At 46.6% G+C, this 24,927-nt stretch overlaps 1 protein-coding gene across 1 annotated transcript in view; it reads left to right on the top strand.

Moving 5' to 3' along the window:
* LOC133124959 (dedicator of cytokinesis protein 2-like) overlaps positions 1–24,927 on the top strand; it is a 113,357-nt gene that overhangs the window by 29,045 nt on the left and 59,385 nt on the right. Inside the window, 3 exon segments of the mRNA XM_061236572.1 lie at positions 1,610–1,718; positions 4,854–4,924; positions 11,385–11,491. Of these exon segments, the coding sequence (XP_061092556.1) occupies positions 1,610–1,718; positions 4,854–4,924; positions 11,385–11,491 (287 nt within the window).

Below are 24,927 nucleotides of genomic sequence, written 5' to 3'. Positions count from 1 at the left end.
TTTTCTGTCAAAGCAATGAAAAAATAATTCACAGTTTGGTCCACATAGAGTGCTGTGTGTGTGTGTGAAGATTTTTGAAAAAGTAAACTCGGTATCAAAAAATATCAGTTGCAAACAAACCGTAATATTTCAACAATGCTTTTGGCCTTCTTATTAAAAAAGGTTTCGGTACAGGAACCGGTCAAATTGACTATAATGCTAGAATGAAGAGGGTATATTTTTTGTAGTAGGTAGACAACCGTATGGTAAATGGTCTGCATTTATATAGCGCCTTTATCCAAAGTGCTGTGCAATTGATGCTTCTCATTCGCCCATTCACACACGCACTCACACTCACACGCCAATGACGCTTCGACACCCCCAGGCAACCCTCCGACTGCAAGACCTTACCTGTACTGTGAGACACTTCATGTTTGTGCTTCATTGTAAAATGGTGCTTATGTTCTCAGCCCTGTCTCCCCGCCGTCTCCCCCATGTTCTCCTGCAAATGCGGGATGATTTACAGGGTTGTGACTGATAAGATGGAAAAAAAACGTCTTCATATTCAGAGTGCTCTCTGTTGTGAGTTCATCGAGGGATTGATTATAGAACTAATCTGATGCATCTGGTGCATATTTTCACATTAATTTCAGCATATCCAGATAAAAGCCAGTAATCCTAACACTCAAGGGAGTTGCGTGCCTGTGTATGGGTGTTTGTGTGTGTGTGTGTGTGTGTGTGTGTGTGTCTGTGTGCACGCGCACATGTGTGTGAATGCTTGCGTGCGTCTGTGCGCATACACACGTGTGTGCGTTTGCATGTGTGTGTGCGAGCGCGTCTGTATTCGCTCAGGGTTTGAGGAGTGTGTTAATACAGAGGCGGGAGATTAGAGATGACAATGCCGACATTAATCATGTGGTGCTCAGTGATCCTCAGCTTTGCAGAACATTCTACTGCATAACCCGCTATAATCTCCGTCCTGTGCAGACTCCGCCCTACTGCTGCTCTAATCAACATCTGCACATAGTTACACAGACCCAGGGAGGAACACGGACCCAGAGAGAGGAGAGAGAGATGGTGTGGGGGGGGGGGAGACAGGAGAGGGGCAGAGAGGACATGTAGACACTGAGAGAGTGGAGGAAGACAGTCAATGCGTCAGTGAGAGAGAGTTCAGCACTGCTCAGCTTTTGTCTCTGACTAAAAATGTACAAAAGGATGCAAAATGTATTGCTAGGCCTCATCCTACAAGATACAGAAATCTGTCGCCACTCGAAAGCTGACCAGGGTAGGCTGTGCAAACAGGAATTCAGTTCTGCTGGAGAATTGCTGTCGCTGCTGGTCCCTGGCACTGGCATTAAAGCCATAGTTAAGATAGAGCTCTCCCACTAGTAATTCATGAATTTATGATATTTGCACAACCAAACTTTCATACGGTTTTTACACATGGCAGGGAAGGAGCGGAAAGCGAGGAGAAATGAGGCACTACAGTGGTTAGGGATTAACATCGCTTTATTACCCCTTGAATAAGTTGCCTTTCCGTGAATTGCTCCAATAAATTTTCCATTTTTGGCTGCCATTAAGGAAAACTATCCTCCTTCTCTTTGTCCTCTTTTTTTCTCTCATCTCTCAGACTGTATGAGGGAAAAGAGCAGACTGAGTTTGAAGATTCTCTGAGAAGATTGTTTGAGTCCATCAACAACCTGATGAAGAGTAACTTCATGACTACCCTTTTGTTGCAGGTACCCTTATACACACATGGATATACACACACACACACACACACACACACACACACACACACACACGTGGATGTACACAGCCACACACACACACACACACACACACACACACACGTGGATGTACACAGCCACACACACACACACACACTCATACACACACACACACTCATACACACACACACACTCATACACACACACACACACACACACACTCATACACACACACACACACTCATACATACACACACACACACACACTCATACATACACATACACACACACACACACACACACACACACACACTCATACACACACACACACACCCAGACACACACGGCTTAGGCCTCGGGACAATGCCCTCTGTAATCCTGGGCTGTAAACAGAGTTTCATAATCCACACTTTTCCCTCCTCTCCATCACCCTTCCATCCTCTCCTCCGTCCTCATCCTCCTCTCGGACTCACAGACCGAGTCCGTGTGGGCAGCACGCTGACACACATACACCAGCATTGCACACATTGACATTCATGGACACCATCTCTCCTCCCAGCAGTGCAATGGCAGTGCATTGTCTTAGGCAGGGGTATTTTACAGAGAAAGGGCCAGTGTGGGTGCAGGCTTTTGTTCCAACCAAGCACTTAAACACCTGACTGTACTGATCAAGGTCCTTAGCAAAGACTCTGCTGGTTGATCAGTAGAGTCAGGTGTGTAACTGCTTTGTCGGAACAAAAGCCTGCACTCACACCGGCCCTTTCTGGGTAAGATTGAGTATCCCTGCTCTAAGGGCAGGGCAATGGTCATGTGACCCGCTTCATGTAATCTCTCTGCTTCCTTCTGCCAAGGCCTAGACCCGACTTGGAACGTAACCCCGTAATTAGGGTCTTTCGTATACCATGCTGTCTGTCCTGTTTAAGTCTAACTCCATCAAGTACACCCAAAATGTGCCACACACAGACACAAATTAAACAAGTATACACAAGCCACACAAACGCACCTGTCTGCACATTGCTCAGACAGTACACAACCTCTACTTGCATTGCGAAGCAGCAGGCTGCTTCAGTCTAAATGATAATTGGCTGCCGACAGTATGTTGTTCAGTGTGTCTTTGGGCAATACCAGTCGAGGTCATTACATTACATTACATGTCATTTGGCTGATGCTTTTATCCAAAGCGACTTATAGTTGATTTTTAAACTAAGCAGGAGACAATCCTCCCCTGGAGCAATGCAGGGTTAAGGGCCTTGCTCAAGGGCCCAACGGCTGTGCGGCTCTTATTGTGGCTACACCGGGGATCGAACCACCGACCTTGCGGGTCCCTGCCATGTACCTTAACCACTACGCTACAGGCCGTAAGAGGGAAAAGGATACAAAAAATTAGCGGGGGAATAAGAAGTGGAAATGAAAACCGACCGAGTAAAACGAACTAAGCTGGCTAGTCTCTGAAGGCTACCGGGCGTGGGCCGACTTTAAACACTGAGCTTCGGGAAAAATTAATCTGCCGGCTGCAATCAAGGGTCCGAACAGTGCGCCCCCAAAGGAGATTTAAATTTCCAGCCAGAGTCACCTTCAGAAGCGGGCGAAGGAAAAATAACAAAGAAAAAAATAACAAAGTAGTCTCCCGACAGAAGGATGTATCGCCCAACCGGGGACGCTGTGACTAACCGCAGTCGCTCGACGGCGAGCAGAGGGGGGGGGAAAACAAAAGCCAAAGTCAAAATGAACAAGTCGGGGTCAAACACGGGGAATACACTGGGGCAATCTGACGAAAGGGCGCAAGTCACTCGCAGAGAACGAGGCAGTGGTCAAACACGAAATCCAATCAGCAGACAAATCAAAAGGGGGGGGCTCGGCGAGAATTGAAAAGTCAAACAAAATAAGGTCAAACACGCGACGTCAACAAAGTAATCTCAAAACACGAATCCGAAAAAGCAAGGTTCTCCGCCGGTGAATGCCAAATGGCGGCTTTTTCGCGGGGAGGGCAACGGAGACAGAAATGGTCGATCTGTCGCAAACGGAGGGAAATCAAAGATAAAGTCAGGCGAGCAGCAAAGATAAGCAAATGTAATGCTAAATTAATAACCGGTTATAACGAATGTGATCATGATTAAAGATCACTTTGAAGTTACAGACAGATTTGAAGTTACAGACAGATACCTAACTGTTATTACTGCAGTGATCTGTAATCATCCGCCTCAGTCGTCTAATCATCCTCACTTTCACTTTACTTTTTAATGAATATTCATAGTTTTTAAGAGAATATTGTGGAAATGAGCACTCGTTGAAATTGCCTCTAGATTTTTGAACATAATTTATTGTAACTGAATGCATTTGATTTTTTAAAATGCGTAAACATTTGTGGATGTATGTAAATGTGTGGTATGTTTGTGTTTGCATGCGTGTGTGCGTGTGTGTTTGAGTGTTTCTCTGTTAGTGTTTGTATGCGTGTGTGTTTGAGAGTTTCTCTCTTTGTGTTTGTATGCGTGTGTGTTTGAGTGTCTCTCTGTTTGTGTTTGTATGCGTGTATGTATGAGTGTTTCTCTGTTAGTGTTTGTATGTGTGTATGTATGAGTGTTTCTCTGTTAGTGTTTGTATGCGTGTATGTATGAGTGTTTCTCTGTTAGTGTTTGTATGTGTGTATGTATGAGTGTTTCTCTGTTAGTGTTTGTATGCGTGTGTGTTTGAGTGTTTCTCTGTGTTTGCATGCGTGTGTGCGTCTGTGTTTGAGTGTTTCTCTGTTAGTGTTTGTATGCATGTGTGTTTGAGTGTTTCTCTGTTTGTGTTTGTATGCGTGTGTGTTTGAGTGTTTCTCTGTGTTTGCATGCGTGTGTGTGTTTGAGTGTTTCTCTGTTTGTGTCTGTATCCGTGTCTGTTTGAGAGTTTCTCTGTTAGTGTTTGTATGCGTGTGTGTATGAGTTTCTCTGTTAGTGTTTGTATGCGTGTGTGTTTGAGTGTTTCTCTGTTAGTGTTTGTATGCGTGTGTGTATGAGTTTCTCTGTTTGTGTTTGTATGCGTGTGTGTTTGAGAGTTTCTCTGTTAGTGTTTGTATGCGTGTATGTATGAGTGTTTCTCTGTTAGTGTTTCTATGTGTGCTTGTGAACTCATACAGTGCACTCAGGTGTGTGTCTGTGTGTCTAGGTCGCGGCTCTGAAGTATTTGCCGTCGGTGCTGCATGACGTGGAGACCGTTTTCGATGCCAGTCTGCTGAGGTGAGTCTCTCTCACCCGACTGCAGAAATGAACCTGGGGCAGCCATTTTGTCACCCAGACCTCCATTTTGTCACCCAGACCTCCACGCCAGAAGACCCGGCCCTTCAGCAGCACGGCAATGTATTCATGGCATCCGACCTTGGATTGTATTACCATGTTAAATAAGGGCAAATCAATGCAAAGGGCAAAGCAAAGGACACCTTATTGCTTCCTCTTCTCTGTAGCAACTGCATACGAGTCTCCCGTGATCTCACTGTTCTGTCACCTTTTACCCTCTTTTTACCAGCAAAACGGAGCACTGTGAATAATACCTCACTCTCTATGTAAAACCCTTATTTACTCGTGTATTATGGTGCAGTTAGCAGCGGAAGGCCAGGGTTTGATCACAGACCTTGGGGCATGTCGCTGCATCGGGGGCGAGGGATGTGGTGATGTATTCACTGACATGCCACCGGGGAAGACTCCTCTTGCTGTGTCACACTGTAAATATTGCTGTGATGTACCGTGTAGCCGTTACCTCTTTGCCTAAAAGCTCTCTAACTGAGAGAAATGGGAACTAACAGAGAAATCGACTTCCCAGCAAGATCAGAAACCGTGTGGTAAATAATGTATAACACTTCGGATTTTGCGAGCTTTCGCGAGTTCACAAGCTTTCTTTATCTTTCTTTCTGCTTGTGACTGCTGACGATGTTGTGCTGACATTTTTAAAACGCTGCGTATCAGCTGATCTCAACTGCGCCACCAACCCAAGAATATAAGGAATTTACATTTCTCACACCTTGTTGATGGTCCATTATACTGCAGCATGTATAAAAAAACGAAGCAATTAATTTTTTAATATGACCGCCCTGTGCTGCAAAGTGGAGAGGTTACAGTTATTGTGAGAGAATGCTGGCTCACACTCTGAAATACTCAGTGGCATCCTCAGTGACAGTGGAGGTACACTCATGTACTTCAAGGAGCAAATGTCGCAAATGTACCCTGAGAGTACAGCAATGTTCTCTTTGGGTGCAAATTTGCACATTTTCCAAGCAGAAAAGGTACAAATTAATTATATATTCCTGGCTAGCTATATAATAGCGTATAATAGAGTTGTACAACATTTTGTCGAGTTTTCATAGTGGAGGAAGTTGTGGAATTAATAGGGACAGCCGTTGATTTGACCATGAAAATCTGAAACCACTGATTTCTTATTATCGCCAGCCTGTCCGGTTTATGAGTCGGTTAGAGACGACCACACAGAGTGGTGATGTTAGCAGCTGGGCCACACACACAAAATAATTCTTAACAATAGACTTCCTTAGCAGGCCGCCTTGCTAATTACAAATTACCGATGTGTAATTAAAATGCCCAGACTAATTACAGACATCTACACTGCTTGCTCATATCACATATTTAGTTGAGTAAATCTGGTGGCAATGTATGGCAATGACATGAACCCTTATCTATATTTGAAGTCAACCTAGATAAAATAATCAACGCAATATACCCCAGCCAGGGACATTTTTATATTTTAAAGGGCTTTTCACCGTCTCATACTGTGATGTAGCCTACTTTCAGTTTTTTTCCCCCCAAACATCGCCATCATAAACCAGTGGGGCCTTTTCCCTCAGACTGTAAAATGAGTCGTTTTGTCGAGGCGAAATTGCATTTCCCGCATGAAGTGATCATTTCGGGCATTAAATGCTCATCTGTCCACAAAATGTTCATTCTGTCCAGGAAATTCAATTTGCTGCACACGTAGGACCTTTTTATGCACAAAATGCAGAATGTTAAAGATAATGTCCCATATATGAATGCTTTGTTACAAGAAAAATGTTCAAAGCTCTGATATCAATAATTGATGGTATGAATATCATTCAGTGATAGTTTCATGTGATTTCACTTTTTGCTGAATTAATGTACATACACTACACAGAGTTATCAATTAACATAGAAGTGTTTTCATCTTTTTCATATAAATGGGAGCGCTCTCCGAAATAATACTGCCTATAAAGGTGCAAATGCGTGTAGCTGGGGTGGTACCCTATAGGTGAATAAAACTGTGCCCTAACCCTAACCCTACCCCTAACCCTAACCCTACCCAGCAATATATGATTCATTTGTACTTTTTCTCCTTGGAAAAGGTGCTCATTTGTACCCGAAGAAAATATGACTGTACTTTCAGTGTACATTTGGGAAATTTGATCCTTGAAGAACAGATATGTACCTCCACTGTCGCTTTATCTCCGAGAGTTGAGCCAGCATCCTCTCCCAAGACAGCTCAGGGTATTCAGAGAGACATAGATTTGCTGAAGAACTGACCTTTGGGTGAAATACGAGTTTTGATGGGCTGGGAGTTGTGGCGCTGGGGGCTGTAGGGCAGACGACCGTCAGCACCGATCTGAAAGATACCGATCCCATCAGCGGTCTGACTGCCTGTCCGGACATTTTCTGCACAGTGATCTGATCTCTATCCTTAACCCACTCTGCCTCCCCCTTATCTTAATGAAGAGCGCAAGTACACTTTATTAGGTACGCCTGTCGACCAGCCCGTTAATGCAAATAACACAGCCAATCATGTGGCAGCAACTCAACTCAACTCATGAGACAGTGTGTGTGTGTGTGTGTGTGTGAGTGTGAGTGTGCGTGTGTGTATGTGTGTGTGAGTGTGTGTGTGTTTGTGTGTGTGTATTTGTGTATGTGTGTGTGTGAGTGCATGTGTGTCAGTGTGTGTGTGTGTGTGTGTACGTGTGTGTGTGTGTGTATGTGTGTGTGTGAGTGTGTGTGTATGTGTTTGTCTGAGTAAGTGTGAGTGTGTGTGTGTGTGTGTGTGTGTGAGTGTGTGTGAGTGTATGTGTGTGTGTGTGTGTGTGTGAGTGTATGTGTGTATGTGTGTGTATGTGTGTGTGTGAGTATGTGTGTATGCGTGTGTGTGTGAGTGTGTGTGTGAGTGTGTGTATGTGTGTGTATGTGTGTGTGAGAGTATGTGTGTATGCGTGTGTGTGTGAGTGTGTGTGAGAGTGTGTGTGCATGTGTGAGTGAGTGTGTGTGTGTCTGTGAGTGTGTGTGTGTGTGTGTACGTGTGTGTGTGTGAGTGTGTGTGTGTGTGTGTGTGTGTGTGTGAGTGAGGGTGTGTGTGTGTGTGAGTGTGTGTGAGTGTGTGTGTACGTGTGTGTGTGTGTGTGTGAGTACATGTACAAGCATACAGCACATGCTATCTCAGAAGCATGTAAGGGACGAGTGAGGCTAAGGGCCACTCCCACATCTGAACGCATTCTCTCTGCAGTGGCTGCTGTGCTGCACACCCCAGAGATATGAAAATATCATGCTCATTCCACATTTACAAATAGAAATAATCGCTTGAGCAAGAATATTCCACCGCAATGTTTCAGCCCAAATCAGTGGGATGACACAGTATGAACCTGTATGGAAAGCAGGTCGGGAAAAATTGAATTTCTTAACTTGAATTTCCCCAAGCGCACTGCTTTAACAATTGCATTTCAGTGATCACAGTGGTGTCAAATAATCAACCTTTTCACAAGATTAGAATTTTACGAAAGTGGAAATTGCCATAACCGTACTGACATTGCGTGAAACCCCACCAATTATCAGTGTCTAAAGCAGAGTGCCATAATCAACACAGGGGGAGCCGAGCATAGTAATTTTCCACACCCTTTCAGCGAACCAGACCCAGCCATTATAATCCATTCCCATCAAACAATTCTCATCAAACAAGGCTGAATCATTTGAATTTCTAATGTGCACTCTTGCATGCGTGTATATTGAGTTCATCATCTGGCAAAAGAAAATATATTAATATATATAAATATATTAAAATATATATATCATATTATGGACTTTTATTTTTTCCATGACCAATCATCGACAGTGGCAGAACATTTACATTTAACATTTAAATTCTTTCCTTTGTTTTTTTAGTTTTCCTTATCTTTATGTTATCACAGCTTAGTATCTTTAGCCGCTTGTATTTTACACCTTAATCTGGGAATTTGTATTGGTCTCGGTACTGTAGTTCCTCTGAAAAATAGCTGAACCTCTTGACCATGTCTGCATGCTTTTATGCATGTAGTTGCTGCCATATGATTGGCTGATTATATATTTGCAGTAACAAGCTGGTGTACAGGTCTATCTAATAAAGTACACACTGAACCATATATGAATTGTACCTTATCTGGTTCGGTTGTTTGTTGTATGACCTTGACATGCACTGTTTTGTACGTCGCTTTGTATAAAAGCGTCTGCTTAATAACACGTACTGTAATGCACCCTTGGCAAATAAGGTTGAATCAGCCTAGGGATAGTTAGCCGTTGGTTGTATAAGATATTTCACTGGGAGTGGAAGTAATCGGACCTGACCGTTGGTTGTCTGTTAGCTGTCTGTAGTGTATAGCCCGTGTTTTCAGATCCCTGTCCGCAGGCTCTGACTGGCCCAGTAGGCCCGATGCGTTCTCTGAACTTCTCAGCAGTAATCCCAAGCCGGCTTTGACTGTGGATCCTCTCCATATCTGCTTCATGGCTCGCTCATTTTCATAAATAGGCTTTAAAAATGGAAATAGTACCTAAGGCACATTATCTTACCTCATTTTACGGCATGCTGAGTGCTTTCTCCCGTTAATTAGTTTAACGGCGGATTCAGGAAACTTGCTGAAAGTTGCCTCCTGAAAATGTATGTGCAGAGATGTATGCATACTGTCTGCATACATACTGGATATACTCTGTATCTGCACTCAATAAAGTATGCAGTGTATAATGTGCATAATATACTCTCACCGAGCACTTTATTAGGTATTTGTTAGATTTATCATTTAGACTTCTACTACTGTAGCCTATCCACTTAGAGTTATGATGCGTTGTGTGTTTAGAGATGCTCTTCTGCATACCACTGTTGTAATGTGGCTATTTGCGTTACTGTCACCTTCCTGTCAGCTGTGACCAGTCTGGCCCTTCTCCTCTGACGTCTCCCATTAACAAGGTGTTTCTGTCAGCAGAACTTCTGCTCACTGCTCACACCATTCTTTGCTGACTCTGGAGACTAGTGTGCGTGAAAATCCCAGGAGATCAGCAGTTTCTGAGAACCGCCCTGTCTGCCACCAACAATCATTCCACGGTCAAAGTCACTTAGATCACATTTTTTCCCCCATTCTGATGGTTGATGTGTAATGAACTAAAAAATGTTCCTAATAAAGTGCTCGGTGTGTGTTTATGCTTCATTGTAGACCGCATATGCCGTATTTATATATACTATGTAGATGGTCTGTGCTTCTAGTCATATGCTGTAAATGCTCTATATTCAGTGAAATGAATAGTATATTAATATGTTTATGGAAGAGGTGGAACGTCTTCCCTCCTCCCAGAGAGACCCATGTTCGCATTAATCCAGTGCCAGTGCAGATTTCGGTGTTTGACTGCGAGATACAGATTCACAGAGACACACAGTCCTCGCGCTGGGCCACGGGGATCTGTGAACGAAGTGCGCTTGGTGCTGTGGGCGGATCTGAGGCACATTTACCTGCTCGGGTGTCTGCCGTTTGAGCGCAGACCAGACTGAGAGAGCAGCCGATGAGGCGAGAGTGTTTAATGTACCGGGGGTGACCTGCTGCATTCTCTTTTCGTTTAGATAATATATAAATAACTACGTTTGTCAAACTTGAAAGATATGTATTTCCGCTTGTTTGTACCTGTGAACATTTATTGGCCCCCAGCTATCTAATTAGTGAATCATCCAGAGACAATGTTTCTATGGATCCTTGTACCTCTCAGCCGATCTTTGTGAAATGTGTTCAGCCTTCAATGGGCTTCAGTGCTGCTCTGTCTGCTCTCTGATGTACATTTTCATGTCAGGATAAAAAAAAAGTGAAGTGGGCGTATCAGAGCAGACGATTCTGAACGAGGACAGCTACATTTCCAGATTAAAGCAAAGTCCAGGAGTTCTCCTGAGTGTCCTGTCCGTCTGAAACTCTGAGACACACTTACAGTGCGGTGTTCCCCCCCCAGATTAACCCGTTAGGGGTTCAATATCGCAAATATTGATATTCATAACTGAACAGAACAACCCAGTGCTGATGTTAGAATCACCACTGGCAATTTTAGGCAATGGAGTTCTAGAACACTGACTCAGAAATTACATTGTATTTTTTTAAATAAAAAAAAATTAAATAAAAAAAAAAACCCTACAGTTGCTAAGTGTCGTGTTATAGGTTACAGTGTGTATCGTTTGCTGCATTCCTGCCCTAAGAGGGAGGGTTTCAGTATGCAGGATATCCCCCGCCTTCATTGCTTAATACCAGGCTGTTAAGACACTTGCTTCTTCTATCCCAGCAGCCTATAGCAGCCGTTTATTGGAGGATATGTCTCATTCACGAATCACGAATACTAATCGGATTTGTTCTCTCTCTGTCTCTCTCTCTCTCTTTTTCTCTCTCTTTCTCTCTCTCCATTCCTCTCTTCCTCATGGCAGTCAGCTGCTGTTTGACTTTTTTAGCTGCATCCCTCCTGACAAACTTCAGAAGCAGAAGGTTACGTCCATGACAGAGATTGTGGGCAGCAAACTCTTCAGGAAACAAGGTAACAAATAAAGGCCCTTTCTAGGTTTGTTTCTGTCTGTCCAATGTCTCATCTCTGCTGTTAAATCCAGCTATGCCAGCTTGACCAGCTTGAAAATTGAGCTTGGTAATCTGCTGGTCATTAACTGGCCTAGTTGGGTATGAGCTGGTCAACCAGCTGCTTCAAAACATAGCATGAACTGGTCAACCAGCTAAACCATGTCGAGCTGGGAGCTGGTCTGAACTGGTCAACCAGCTAAACCATGTCGAGCTGGGAGCTGATCGGAACTGGTCAACCAGCTAAACCATGTCGAGCTGGGAGCTGGTCTGAACTGGTCAACCTGCTAAACCATGTTGAGCTGGGAGCTGGTCTGAACTGGTCGACCAGCTAAACCATGTCGAGCTGGGAGCTGATCTGAACTGGTCAACCAGCTAAACCATGTCGAGCTGGGAGCTGATCTGAACTGGTCGACCAGCTAAACCATGTCGAGCTGGGAGCTGGTCTGAACTGGTCGACCAGCTAAACCATGTCGAGCTGGGAGCTGGTCTGAACTGGTCAACCAGCTAAACCATGTCAAGCTGGGAGCTGATCTGAACTGGTCAACCAGCTAAACCATGTCGAGCTGGGAGCTGATCTGAACTGGTCAACCAGCTAAACCATGTCTAGCTGGGAGCTGGTCTGAACTGGTCAACCAGCGAAACCATGTTGAGCTGGGAGCTGGCCTGAACTGGTGAACCAGCGAAACTATGTCAAGCTTGGAGCTGGGTGTCTAGCTCGAGTTGCTTACCAAGACGCTGTATATCATAGCTCCCAGAGGGGAGCCCTCGAGGTTGAGGCTAATGGTTCTGCTGCCACATCATGCGGCTATGGTGACTGATGCATGAGGCCCGGCCTGGTGCCAACAGCATGGGCCAGGAGGGAGGGGGCCCTGTCGTATTAATAGACGCCATTCCAGGAACAAGGCGAGAAAGCGGCGCCTTTTATCCCGTGCCTCCGCGTGACCCTAATCAGGCGCTCTCTCGCCCGAAAAAAAAAACCGTCATCGCATAACATCAGTCTGCGGTCCCGGGTACATTTTCATCTATCCGTCCGCTCTCCGTCGGGAGAATACATTACAGGCACACTTCCACACTGTTCTCAGCGGTTCCATCTTCCATTACCCCCCCCCCCCTTTGATTCTGTTTCCATTATGTAATCAGAGCAGGGGAGAGGGAGAGGGTGAGAGAGACAGAGAGAGAAAGGGAGGAGAGAGGGAGAGAGAGGGAGGAGAGTGAGTTAGAGAAAGGGAGAGAGAGAGGGAGGAGAGAGAGAGGAGGCGGTAGAGAGGGAGGAGAGGGAGAGAGGCAGAGAGAAGAGTGAGAGAGAGGAAGGGGGTAGAGAGAGGGAGAGAGAGGGAGAGAGAGACAGAGAGAGAGAGGGAGAGAGAGAGAGGGATAGAGAGAGAGAGAGCAAGCTCCTGAAGGGAGTATAATAGCAGGAGCCTGTGTCTCCTTCAGGATCTCTGAGTGCCCCCTCAGTTCATCCCACTCTCACATTTCTCGCTGTGAAACGTCTCGTATCTGTCCCAGAGACAGCCTGCGGGACTCTGCAGCAGCGGCCATCAAATCCGGCCCTGGTTTTCTCTTCTCACAGGGAAAATTAGCTGAACAATCAGTGCTACTGACTGGCCAGACTGTCTTCACACCTGACTCCCAGGTAAAGGGAGGGTAGGAGACCAGCAGCGGGAGGGGCTTCTCGAGGACCGTGATTTGAGGGGCCCTGCTCTACTGTGTGTTGTCAGAACTTATTGTTCTGATGCAGAAGAGCTGGCCTGACGAGGATCCCCTACGGACCCAGGTCAGGGTGAACGGGAAAGTAACTGACGATGAAAAGGTTGAGACTGAACATGCCTTGAAGCTGAATATTTAAAAAAAGAATATAAATGAAATGAAAAAAACTGAAATTAGTCTAATTCGAAAATAATGGCGGTTCAGTTTTAAATCTTTCTTTTCCAGTTTCAGGTTATAAACTGAAAATACGATATTTGATCGTCAAATTAAATTCCAAAGTAAGTGGGACTTTGTAAACTTTTAGCATTTTAAGTTACGTTTCTTTTTTTCAAGTTCCGAAACTTTTGACCCTCATCTGGCCCCACACTGCCCTGTGTAAATGTCACTATCTTCTTTGGTTTCCAGCAAATATTTTTTTACTGACGACTTAAGAAAGGCCAAGTGTATACTAAATACAATAGGGAATGAGTAGGGCATGGCATATGGTCGCTGTATTTTTTGGCATGCAGATCTTAGAGGTTGGCATATAGTGGTATAGAGCCATTTCATGTTTAGGATGTGATACACTAGGTGAGGAGTATGGCATGCAATGTTTAAGGATTGGTAAACATTGGGTAGAGAATGTTTAGGGTGAATGTCAGAACGTCAGAACGGCAGAGTCTCTGACCTCCTTCAAGCGCAGACTGAAGACCCATCTCTTCAGGCTACACCTTTCCCTCCCCAACTCACAATCACTGTGATTAGCCTTAGACCGTAATGGCACTTATGTATAGATATCGTTACTTGAATAGGTACTGTTGTTTTTATTGGCTGTTGTTGTATTCTAGCTGCCAACTGTGGTATGCTAGTTTGAAAGTTGATTGTACTCTTCAAGGGTTCTGAATTTCTGTATGTATACACTAGGACTCGGAACTGTACTGTCCTCTCAGGTCTACTTTTGCACTTGTTCTTGTGATTGATTTGCACTTTGTTGTACGTCGCTCTGGATAAGAGCGTCTGCTAAATGCCACGTAATGTAATGTAATGTAATGCATTAACGGTTTAGGAGCATAGGACAGTGGCACTCGCCTGGTTGGTTAGTTGTTGGGTTATGTTGAGATTATAATTGATGTATTAATTGAGTGGTTGTCGGAGTGTGTGTGCGTGTGTAGTTTGAGTAGTAGTGGGTCTATTTCTGAGTGGTAATATGAGGGGATGCATATTATAGCCTATGGCCTAAGGTACCTGACTGGGACCAGGAAGGTTGGTGCTTGAAACCCCAGTGTAGTCACAATACGATCAGTGCAGCTGTTGGGCCCTTGAGCAAGGCCCTTAGCCCCACATTGCTACAGGGGGGATTGGCCCCCCGCTGACTCTAATCAACTGTAAATTGCTTTGGATAAACGCAACTGCCAAATAACTGTAACGTGGTGTAATGCAGGGAGGCTAACTGATCTGCGCATTTAAAGGTGGGCAGCGTGGTGAACTCGGAGCAGTGGCTGTGGAGCACAGATGGTACAGTATATCACTCTGATGGATTAAGGATTCCTACGCTCTGGGCTGGTTCCAGTGCTCCAGTTAACATTTTTCTTACTATTTTGACTGTAATGAATGAAACAGTAGATTTGTGTTAAAGTGTGAGTACCTTGAAGGCCGTGGCTGGCGGTAGTAATAGGCGTAGACAGTAATAGTCCTTTGGGCTTTGTGGCAGGGTGACGGATGGTGTTTGTTTTCGGAGGGGGGGGGGGTGGGGGGGGTCCAGGGCAGCTGATGATTATCGATGTTGTTTTTTTTTGGGGACCGTTACTGCCGGGAGGCTCATTCATCAAACGCTCACCTCAAGCGCGACTCGCAGCCCCATCTTCTATCGATCATAGCGGGCTGATTGATTCCCCCGGGTCCCCGTAAAGACCGTATCGCGGCTCGCCCTCTCTCCCGGACCGCGCTCTGCAGCGCGCATTAATAACGCACTTAACCAGACCCGCTGCCCTGCTTCACGGAGGCACAGAGACACAGAGACGCCGCGGAAGGGAATCTGTGTCTCATTGATATTTTAATGTTGGTTTCTTTTTATTTTTTTTCCCGTTCTGTTTGCTATTTCAGTATCGGTTTTGACAGCGGAAGAGCGTCCTGGTCGTGCATTCCAGTCGAGGCAGTTTTGAATGAGGGAGAGAGGGAGGGAGAGAGACATGGAAAGAGAGGGAGAGAGACATGGAAAGAGAGAGAGAGAGGGAGGGAAAGCAAGTGAGAGAGAAAGAGAGAGGGAGAGACACGGTACAGAAAACCAAGCAAGAGAGTGATCAAGTGAGAGACAGAGAGATAGAGAGAGTAGGAGAGAGGGGGAGATAGAGAGTGGGAGAGAGGGGGAGGACCTAATTGGTCTAATAAGTCTAATTTAATAGGTCCTCCACTCCCAGTTTTAATAGCGATGGAAAGGGAGGGGGAAAGGGTGGGGGACTAACCCAGTGGTCCACAGGGTGTGCTGGGGTCCTCACTCCTGGTCCTGGAGAGCTGCAGGGTGTGCTGGGGCCCTCACTCCTGGTCCTGGAGAGCCGCAGGGTGTGCTGGGGTCCTCAGTCCTGGTCCTGGAGAGCCGCAGGGTGTGCTGGGGTCCTCACTCCTGGTCCTGGAGAGCCGCAGGGTGTGCTGGGGTCCTCACTCCCGGTCCTGGAGAGCCGCAGGGTGTGCTGGGGTCCTCACTCCTGGTCCGGGAGAGCCGCAGGGTGTGCTGGGGTCCTCACTCCTGGTCCTGGAGAGCCGCAGGGTGTGCTGGGGTCCTCACTCCTGGTCCTGGAGAGCCGCCAGAACCAGGAGTGAGAACCCCAGCACTCCCTGCGGCTCTCCAGGACCTGGACTGATGACAACTGCTCTAACCCGAAGAAAGGGAGTGAGGGATGAAAGGGAAACAAACAAACAAACAACACTGCAAAGCAGAGCAATGCTGCGGGAGAGACCACATTACTGCAGGTCTCCTGGGGTTCAGGGCCAGGGGAAGGGGCCGTCAGGCTGGGTAGAGAGTATTATTAGAGACGTCGCCCCGCCAGGACGCCGGTGCTGATTGCGGAGCAGCTTTGTTCTAAACAACACCTCTGGGTAACGCCAGCTGTCGGTCGCGGTTTGAAATCTCCCACCTGCTTCAGAGCGGAGGCTCCTGTTTAATTCCGATTACAATAACGGTCTTTTAGTTAACGACAGCTGCCCTCCGCAGGAAAGTGCAGGGCGGCTCCTCTGGCAGAAGGGCACCGGCAGCCGGTCGCCGTGGGACGTCTGCAGCGGTAGTCATCGCTGCCTGGTGGTCCCGCTTTGAGGCATGTCCCCACAGTGCTGCTGTTGTTTATACGGAGCAGTCTCCAGCGCGCGTTCATGGTGCTGAGGAAGAAGATGTTTTTTGTGTGGAATATGCATGCTCCTGAACTTAAAGAATCGTGACAATGATCCACAAGGGTGAGGGGAGGGGAGGGGAAGTAGTAGGTGGGGGGTATGGGGCGGAGGGGCGGGGGGGGTTTATGTACTCTGTACACAATCGGTCGTTTCTTTTTGTATATTTTATCTGTGAAACAATTATGCAATTATACACAAGTAGGAGTGTGAGACATTGGCACAGTTAAAAAAAAGAAAAAAAAAAAACCTAAAGAACGATTCAAACTGTTTTTATTTTGCTTTGCGTTTCTGGAGTGTTGCTAGGCTACGGGTTTATGATATCTCTGATCTCAACCGAAGGTAAACAACACAGTGGATTAGTAACAAGGTTTTGCGAAGTTAGGAGTGACCTGCCGATAATAGATAATGGCACAAATTGGAACGTCTCTCACCAATCACCGTGCGAGGTCGGGACGAACTGTTGTATAACGAAAATTGAATTGCGGAACAAAAAAAATCCTGCAATTCTTCATCTGATTATTGTCGGTCTCCCGTGAAACCGAGCACTTGGAGAAAAGCCTGTCTCTCATGTTCAGAGGCAGTGGGAGAGCTGGGAGGCCTGCTCTCCCCCCTGTGTGCCTGCGCGTTCCTGCCTTCCCCCCCACACATCAAGGCTATCGAACCATCGCATCCTTTTGATGGTGTAAAAAAAAAACAGGCCCGCGTGCGTTTGCTGAGAGCATTAAAACATCTCGCATTGGGCCCCGCCACCACCACTCCAAAAAAAAAAACGAATCCTGTGTTGTTTAATATCATTTTACACCTGCCAGTCAGGTCGCCCGTTCGGCGCTCCAGGCTTGGGAGCCCAGCGGAGTGCGCTTCATCGCGGGGACGGAGGTCCCCGGGGCCCCGGCCCCCTTCCCCCGCAGCAGCGGCGGTTAATCCTGTCGGCGAGGCGGGGAGGCTGACGCGCTCGTGAGCCCCTCACACACACGGGGAGCGGCAGAGGGAGTCTCTAATCCCGGGCCCGGGCTGTCACTCAGCGCGGACACAGTAAAGCTCTTGAATAAAGTGGCTTAATAGAAACGCGGCAGTCGAAGCTGACATGCGAACAAAGTACAGTTCGTCGCGTAACGTCAGATAAGGGGCGACGTTTCCCTTGGAGGTGGAGAATTGCTTTGGCTTGTGATGTGAACTAATTGACTTAAATTATTATTATTATGTGGCTGAAAAGCAGTAAAACTTTATTCTCTTACAGAGGTTTTTTTTATGATCCTGGGGAAATTCATCTAGGAATAAATCAATTAGTCATACTATCACCTAGAGAAACCCTGAAACGCTACATTTCTATTTTAATGTGAAATTAGTTTTATTGGTGGTACAGCCCAATCTTTGTAATGTGTGTATGATTTGCTGACCATTGGGTGACCAGATGGTGTAATGGTACTGGACTGTTCCTGTAAGTCACTTTGGATAAAAGCGTCAGCTAGGTAACTGTAATGTAATGATTTAATATGACGAGATTGTTGGCATTTCATGGCGGCAGTGGGTAGCACTGTATTCCTGCCTTTCGCCCAATGTATGCTGGGATAGGCTCCAGCCCCCCTGTGACCCTGTTCAAGATAAGCGGGTTCAGAGAATGGATGGATGAATGAATGTTGGCATTTAATTTGTCCCTTCCACACTCATGGGCTCATGGGCCCTCTCCACCACAGCTGACCTGTGGTGAGTGTCCTGGCACAAAATGGCTGCCGTTGCATCAGCCAGGCGACACATCGGCGGCGGTTGAGGCAAGTTTCCCCCTCATCACTGTAAAGCGCTTTGAGTATCTAGAAAAAAGCATCCAGACGTAAATCCAGTGATCGACCTATCTATCTATTTGAAAGCAGAGCACAGGTCTTTTTCGCCCAGGTGATTTGTGGTCGTACGTGACGAACGGCGCGGTCCAAAGGTCCACTTAACCGCAGGGAGTTCGGTATTGGCAGCCCGTGATATGACGAGCTATAATGAGCTCGGAGACCCTCGTTGGGGTCTCGTAATGACGAATGTCCTGTTTGGGCGTTGTGGCGCGGCGGTCGATAAGAGGACGTGTTGTGGCTGTGGCTGTGGAGGCAGAGGCTGATCGTGCGGCGGACTCATTAGGGTGACGAGCGGGGCGGGTTGGTGTGCACACACCAGCGCCGATCGATACGGATGACTGATGGATGTCCTTTCGCTGATTCCCAGAGTACAGTGAGACAGTGGTGTCTCTCTGGGCTGGGGAGCTGTCTCCTGTCCTCCGCCATTTCCTCTCCTCCTCTCTCTGCCCTGCTCTCATTCCCTCCATCACTCTATCCTCTCCTCCACTCTCCCCTCCTTTCCTTTAATTACCCGGTCACAATAAGGGTACATGAACTAACAACATCTAATTTGGCTGTAGTGTTAATTAATTGATGTACAAATGCATGAATACATTAACTAATGAAAAGTTAACAACTAATGTTTTAGTTACATGAATATTTATACATTAGCAAACCATTGGATAAACGTATATGGATAAATGATGTACACATACATAAACAAAGCTGAACAGCTTAACTTCTCAGAAGCCTGTTAGTAACTACACTCGTTCATGCCACGTCTTTCACTCTCTTCCCATTGTACACCAGTGCACACACTATGTAGACTTGTCTTTTTGTCTGTTGCCCACGATAGCATTGATTCAGGGATCCCACCATACAGTAAAGGCCATGTTTGGAAGACACCTCCAATTGGGCCGGTCAACAGCTTACAAGGCCAGCAAAGAAGAAATGGGGCACTAATATATTCCGATGCCAAGGATAGTGCTATGGGTGACAGGGTCATCTGACGCAGTGGATGCTGAAGTAGGGATATCTGCAGTTTCATCCAGATTAGAGATTTGAGTTCATGTATTACATACAAGCCAGCAGGGGATTTGAGCAGCTATGATAAAAGTATGGTGCCCTGGTGGCAGTAAACTCAGTAATTGCAGGTTTTTTTCTTCACAAGGCTTCTCTCCTTTATTTCTTTGTTGTCCTTATATTCCCTCTTCTTGTCTTCTTCATGGTCCTGTACCATCTCTACACTTTCTCTCTCTTCCCCTCCCCTCTATTCGTCTCCTGCCATCCCTCCCCACCTCTAGCAGAGGGGTGTAGCGCCCTCTATTGCGCCAATGCCCCCCCCCCCCCCCCCCCCCCCCCGGGGGCAGCTACTGGAGCAGGAAGGAGGTTTCAGCACTTGGACCTGGCAGCCAATGAAATTAAATATTGAGATTGTTTTATTCAAACGCAAATACGACCCGTTTGCCTTCCTGGGGACATATGCAGCAGTAAGAGATGAGAAACGGAAGCAGCTATTGACAAACCGACGCGGGCAAACACACCGATGAATATTTAATGGAGCCTAACTGAATGAGTCATTTAGGTGTCAGTGGATGGTGTGTGTGTGTGTGTGTGTGTTTCTGTTTTCCTTTTGCTCTGTGTGTATTTATGTATGTTTTATGCCTACAGAACACTTTTATCGGTTTTATACAAGGCTACACGGTGTGTGTGTGTCAACCAGCCCAGGTACAGTACTTATCGGCTCTTGTCCAGGAGGGTATAAACAATGGAATAAGTATTTGTTTTTTACACCAGTGCAGTAAAAACAATTCTGGGCCATTACCGGAGGCACTTCGTATCAAAACTATGATGTATGAATTCATAACTTTTCAGTTATTATCACACAGTCATAAACCTGCCCGGGAAAAAATAATAAATGTGCATATTGGAAAAGTACTATCCACACAACCAACATGTTAACTAAGGTGAGGTTTTCTGTCTCCGCTGGCATTGACAGCTGCTTTTCACCGACTGATTGCTTCTTGCCCATGCATAACCTCTACTTCGAGATTATTCATCATTATAATATGTTATCGTTATACAATATATCACAATTATGAGTGACTTCCTGTTAAATCATGCAGGTTGCCACTTTTACATTACATTAAATTACATTACATGTCATTTGGCTGACACTTTTATCCAGAGCGACGTACAGTTGATTGGACTAAGCAGGAGACAGTCCTCCCCTGGAGCAATGCAGGCTTAGGGGCCTTGCTCAAGGGCCCAACGGCTGTGCGGATCTTATTGTGGCTACACCGGGGATCGAACCGCCGACCTTGCGGGTCCCAGTCATTTACCTTAACCACTACGCTACAGGCCACCCCCCTCAGTGACGCGCTGAGTCGTGTACCGACAGGTGGCCTGCTCATGCCTGATTACAGTGGTGTTACCAGAGTGTCATTCTGGGGGGCATTTGGGTAGAACGGGCGGGACTGGGGTCCTTTTTCCGGTGACTTGTCCATCAGTTTACGGCAGGATAACGCTTTTCTCTAAACTCTACTCCTGCCTGTGGTGCAGATGGCAGGTTTGCGGGAGATGTCTGCCCCCCCAAGGGTCTCCCCTGTGTGGGCAGACTGCCCTTTTGGGTGGGCACTGCCCACTCCTACCCCACCTGTGGCCACACCCCCGCCGAGTATGCTTAGTTGTGTGATTACCTATTTCCAATTATTGATATTGTACAGTAAGTCATGGGATGGTATTCGTATTTAATATACTTTTGTGGATTTATAATCCTGATTATAATCCTATATTTTCTTTTTTAAATTTTGGATTGACGGCACTGTTGCGAGGGAGATATCTCTCCATGTAACTAGTCAATAAGGAGAGGCGGGTTGTTGTAGTTCTGTTGAAGTTTCAGGAAGAACAATTAAACGTGGCGCTTCATCACGGCTAACTGGGGTTCCTCCCCGCTCTCCCCCGCCTGTGTGTGGGTTCTTCAGCAGCAGTCTCTCACCGAGCCCTGCCACTTTGTGATACATTACTCCTTTTAGATCCTAATATCTGCCACCCAAACGCTTCCTCTGCCCCCTCTCGTCTCCTCGGCCCGCATTGAGCCAGGCGCGGCCTGATTTAGACGGCCGCGGTAATTGAAATAGCATCTTATTACCATGTGAAATAGTTTATGGTATTCACCGCGACATCGCACACTGGGTTGAATTATGGGTGCGGTTTTGGGCACCAGGTGATTTGCGATGGCGTTGGATTACATTTGGCTTGGGTATTTGTCCGTAACTATAACAGTTTGAGGGTATAATAAATTATCTTTGCTCCTCCGCGTCATTAGCGGACTGTCCTTACATAAACCACTAAATATATAATGCATATTAATATCTGTCTACTGGTGGGTGAAGCTTGCGGATGATCAATTACATTAGTTTTAACCGTTTCTCAGTTCAGGCCTTGCTGGCTGTCATATCATCTGAGTTACATTAGGAGGAAAAGCACTGCAGTCATATTGTGTATTCACAAGCAAATACATTTCTGGACCTGGCTGTGCTGGGAACAATAACTGCCTCTTATTAAAACAGACACATACCCACTCCCCCTTAGTTCAACACAGACACACACACACACACACTCACACATACCCACTCCCCGTTAGTTCAACACACACACACACTCACACATACCCACTCCCTCTTAGTTCAACACGCGCGCGCACACACACACACACACACACACACACTCACACATCCCCTCTCCCTTAGTTCAACACACACATACACACACACACACACACACACACACACTCACACATCCACTCTCCCTTAGTCCAACACACACACACACACACACACACAGGCCAGGTTGTGTATTCACAGAGAGGTGGCATTAGAAACAGTGTTGACAACTCACTATTATGGTTAGCTGGAGCCCCAGGCATTGTCTGTAAAATGTCTCTCTCTGCTCTGAATCGCCTTTTGCAATAAGCACTCTACTACACCTCCCTGTGATGCAGGCTCCAGAAACATAAATTGAGACATCTCCTGTGTGATGTATCGGCTCTCTCTCTCTCACCAGTCTGGCTATCCGCTGAGCACTGCGCGTTTCCCCATTTTGTCTGGGTGCCGTTTCCAGCATTATTATTTTCAAACCGGAAGCAGCTCATCCCTCTCTTTGAAGGAGTGGCCCCTCGTGCCTGAACGCAGCCTGTGGGGGCCCGGCGTGTGAGAGGAGCCGTGTCCCCCCTCTTCGGCCCCTCCTTCAGAGAGCTGCTTCACCGGCACAGATTCACTTAGCAAATTTCAGGCGCTGGCTTCGGAGGAGAGGTGCTCCCAAATCAGCGCTAATGCAGCCGGCGGGCGAGCGGGCGTAAATGCAGCGCAGCGGATAATGTCTGTGTAATGGGCTGAAGGTGTGCCAGGTATCAGAGCGCTCGTGCCCGTCGCCAGGATTCCGCAGTGCCTTTAGCGGAGCGGGTCCCTCACACACCCTTTGTCCGCGTCGCGGTGTGGCACACACTCGCTGCTCCGAGCCCCGTGCAGGACGGTTCATAACGGAGAGTCACACACTCGCTCTCCCAAGCCCCGTGTAGGACGGTTCATAACGGAGAGTCACACACTCGCTCTCCCGAGCCCCGTGTAGGACGGTTCATAACGGAGAGTCACACGCTCGCTCTCCCGAGCCCCGTGTAGGACGGTTCATAACGGAGAGTCACACACTCGCTCTCCCGAGCCCCGTGCAGGACGGTTCATAACGGAGAGTCACACGCTCGCTCTCCCGAGCCCCGTGTAGGACGGTTCATAACGGAGAGTCACACACTCGCTCTCCCGAGCCCCGTGTAGGACGGTTCATAACGGAGAGTCACACACTCGCTGCTCCAGGCCCCGTGCAGGACGGTTCATAACGGAGAGTCACACACTCGCTCTCCCGAGCCCCGTGTAGGACGGTTCATAACGGAGAGTCACACACTCGCTCTCCCGAGCCCCGTGTAGGACAGTTCATAACGGAGAGTCACACACTCGCTGCTCGTCCATAACAGTTACATTACATTACATTACGTGTCATTTGGCTGATGCTTTTATCCAAAGCGACGTTCAGTTGATTAGACTAAGCAGGAGACAGTCCTCCCCTGGAGCAATGAAGGGTTAAAAGTCTTGCTCAAGGGCCCAACGGTTGTGCGGATCTTAATGTGGCTACACCGGGGATCGAACCAACGACCTTGCGGGTCCCCGTCATGTACCTTAACCGCTACGCTACAGGTCGCCTACAGTACATAACAGACGCTCACTCACTGCTACGAACCTCGTGAATAACAGTTCATAACAGACGCTCACACACACTGCTATGAACCTCGTGAATAACAGTTCATAACAGACGCTCACACACTCACTGCTATGAACCTTGTGAATAACAGTTCATAACGCGCAGTCACACACCAGAGCTGAAGGTGAAAAAGCAACGCTTTGAGTGAGAATTAAAAGAACATCAGTGAACAACCTTTATCTGCAATCAGGAATGAATTAGCAGAAATGCTTGAAAAGTGATTCAGTACTGGACTGAGGGCATCCTCGGTAGGCCCTTGGTATTATATTAATTACATTTCAAGTGTTTCTGCTAATTAATTCCTAATTACAGATAAAGGCTTCTCACAAATGTTTTTATTGAAAATCGTGTCATTAGAATGTAATTTCCCCATCGCTGGCATAAGTGGACCTTGATAAAACAAATAAAAAAATATTTTTCATTTTTATTATACCACTCAACCTGTTGAAAGATCTTACAGGGCCAGCCTGTAGACGCATGGCAAAGTTACATGACTGGGACCCGGAAAGTCGGTGGTCCTAGCCTCGGTGTAGCCACAATAAAATCCGCACAGCTGTTGGGCCCTTGAGCAAGGCCCCTTGCTCATTGCCCCAGGGGGGAATTGTCCTCTGTTAGTGTGATCAACTTTAAGTTACTTTGGATAAAATTGTCAGCGAAATAACAAATAAATACAAAATTATCTTAAACACATATTGAGCAATTGTGATGTTCCGTCAGTAAAATTCCACTTTAATTCACTCCAAAATGACAGCTCTCTCCACATAGACGCAAGAAGCGTCTGGAAATAGCAGTGTTAGTGAAACTGTCATTTTTCGCACTCATGAACTTGGAAACCCTGATATTTGGAGAAAGCATTTACATGTATTTATCAGACATCATTCTGGGCTGTCAAACAAGATCCACAGACTTTTTGCCACAGCAATCATGAGGACAATAAACTCGACAGGATTGTTTGCTTGTTTCTATTTATTTATTTATACTATCCTTTTATTGATCGTTGCTGTGTGGAATTCATATAAATTCTAAATGATATGGATGGTGCAGTGGGTAGCACTGCCGCCTCACAGCAAGGAGGTCCTGGGTTCGAATCCCCGTCGGCCGGGGCCTCTCTGTGCGGAGTTTGCATGTTCTCCCCGTGTCTGCGTGGGTTTCCTCCGGGTACTCCGGTTTCCTCCCACAGTCCAAAGACATGCACGTTAGG

The sequence above is a fragment of the Conger conger genome, chromosome 3 (genome assembly GCF_963514075.1).
Source record: "Conger conger chromosome 3, fConCon1.1, whole genome shotgun sequence".
Taxonomy (NCBI): domain Eukaryota; kingdom Metazoa; phylum Chordata; class Actinopteri; order Anguilliformes; family Congridae; genus Conger; species Conger conger.
This window is presented reverse-complemented; position numbering and strand designations above follow the sequence as displayed.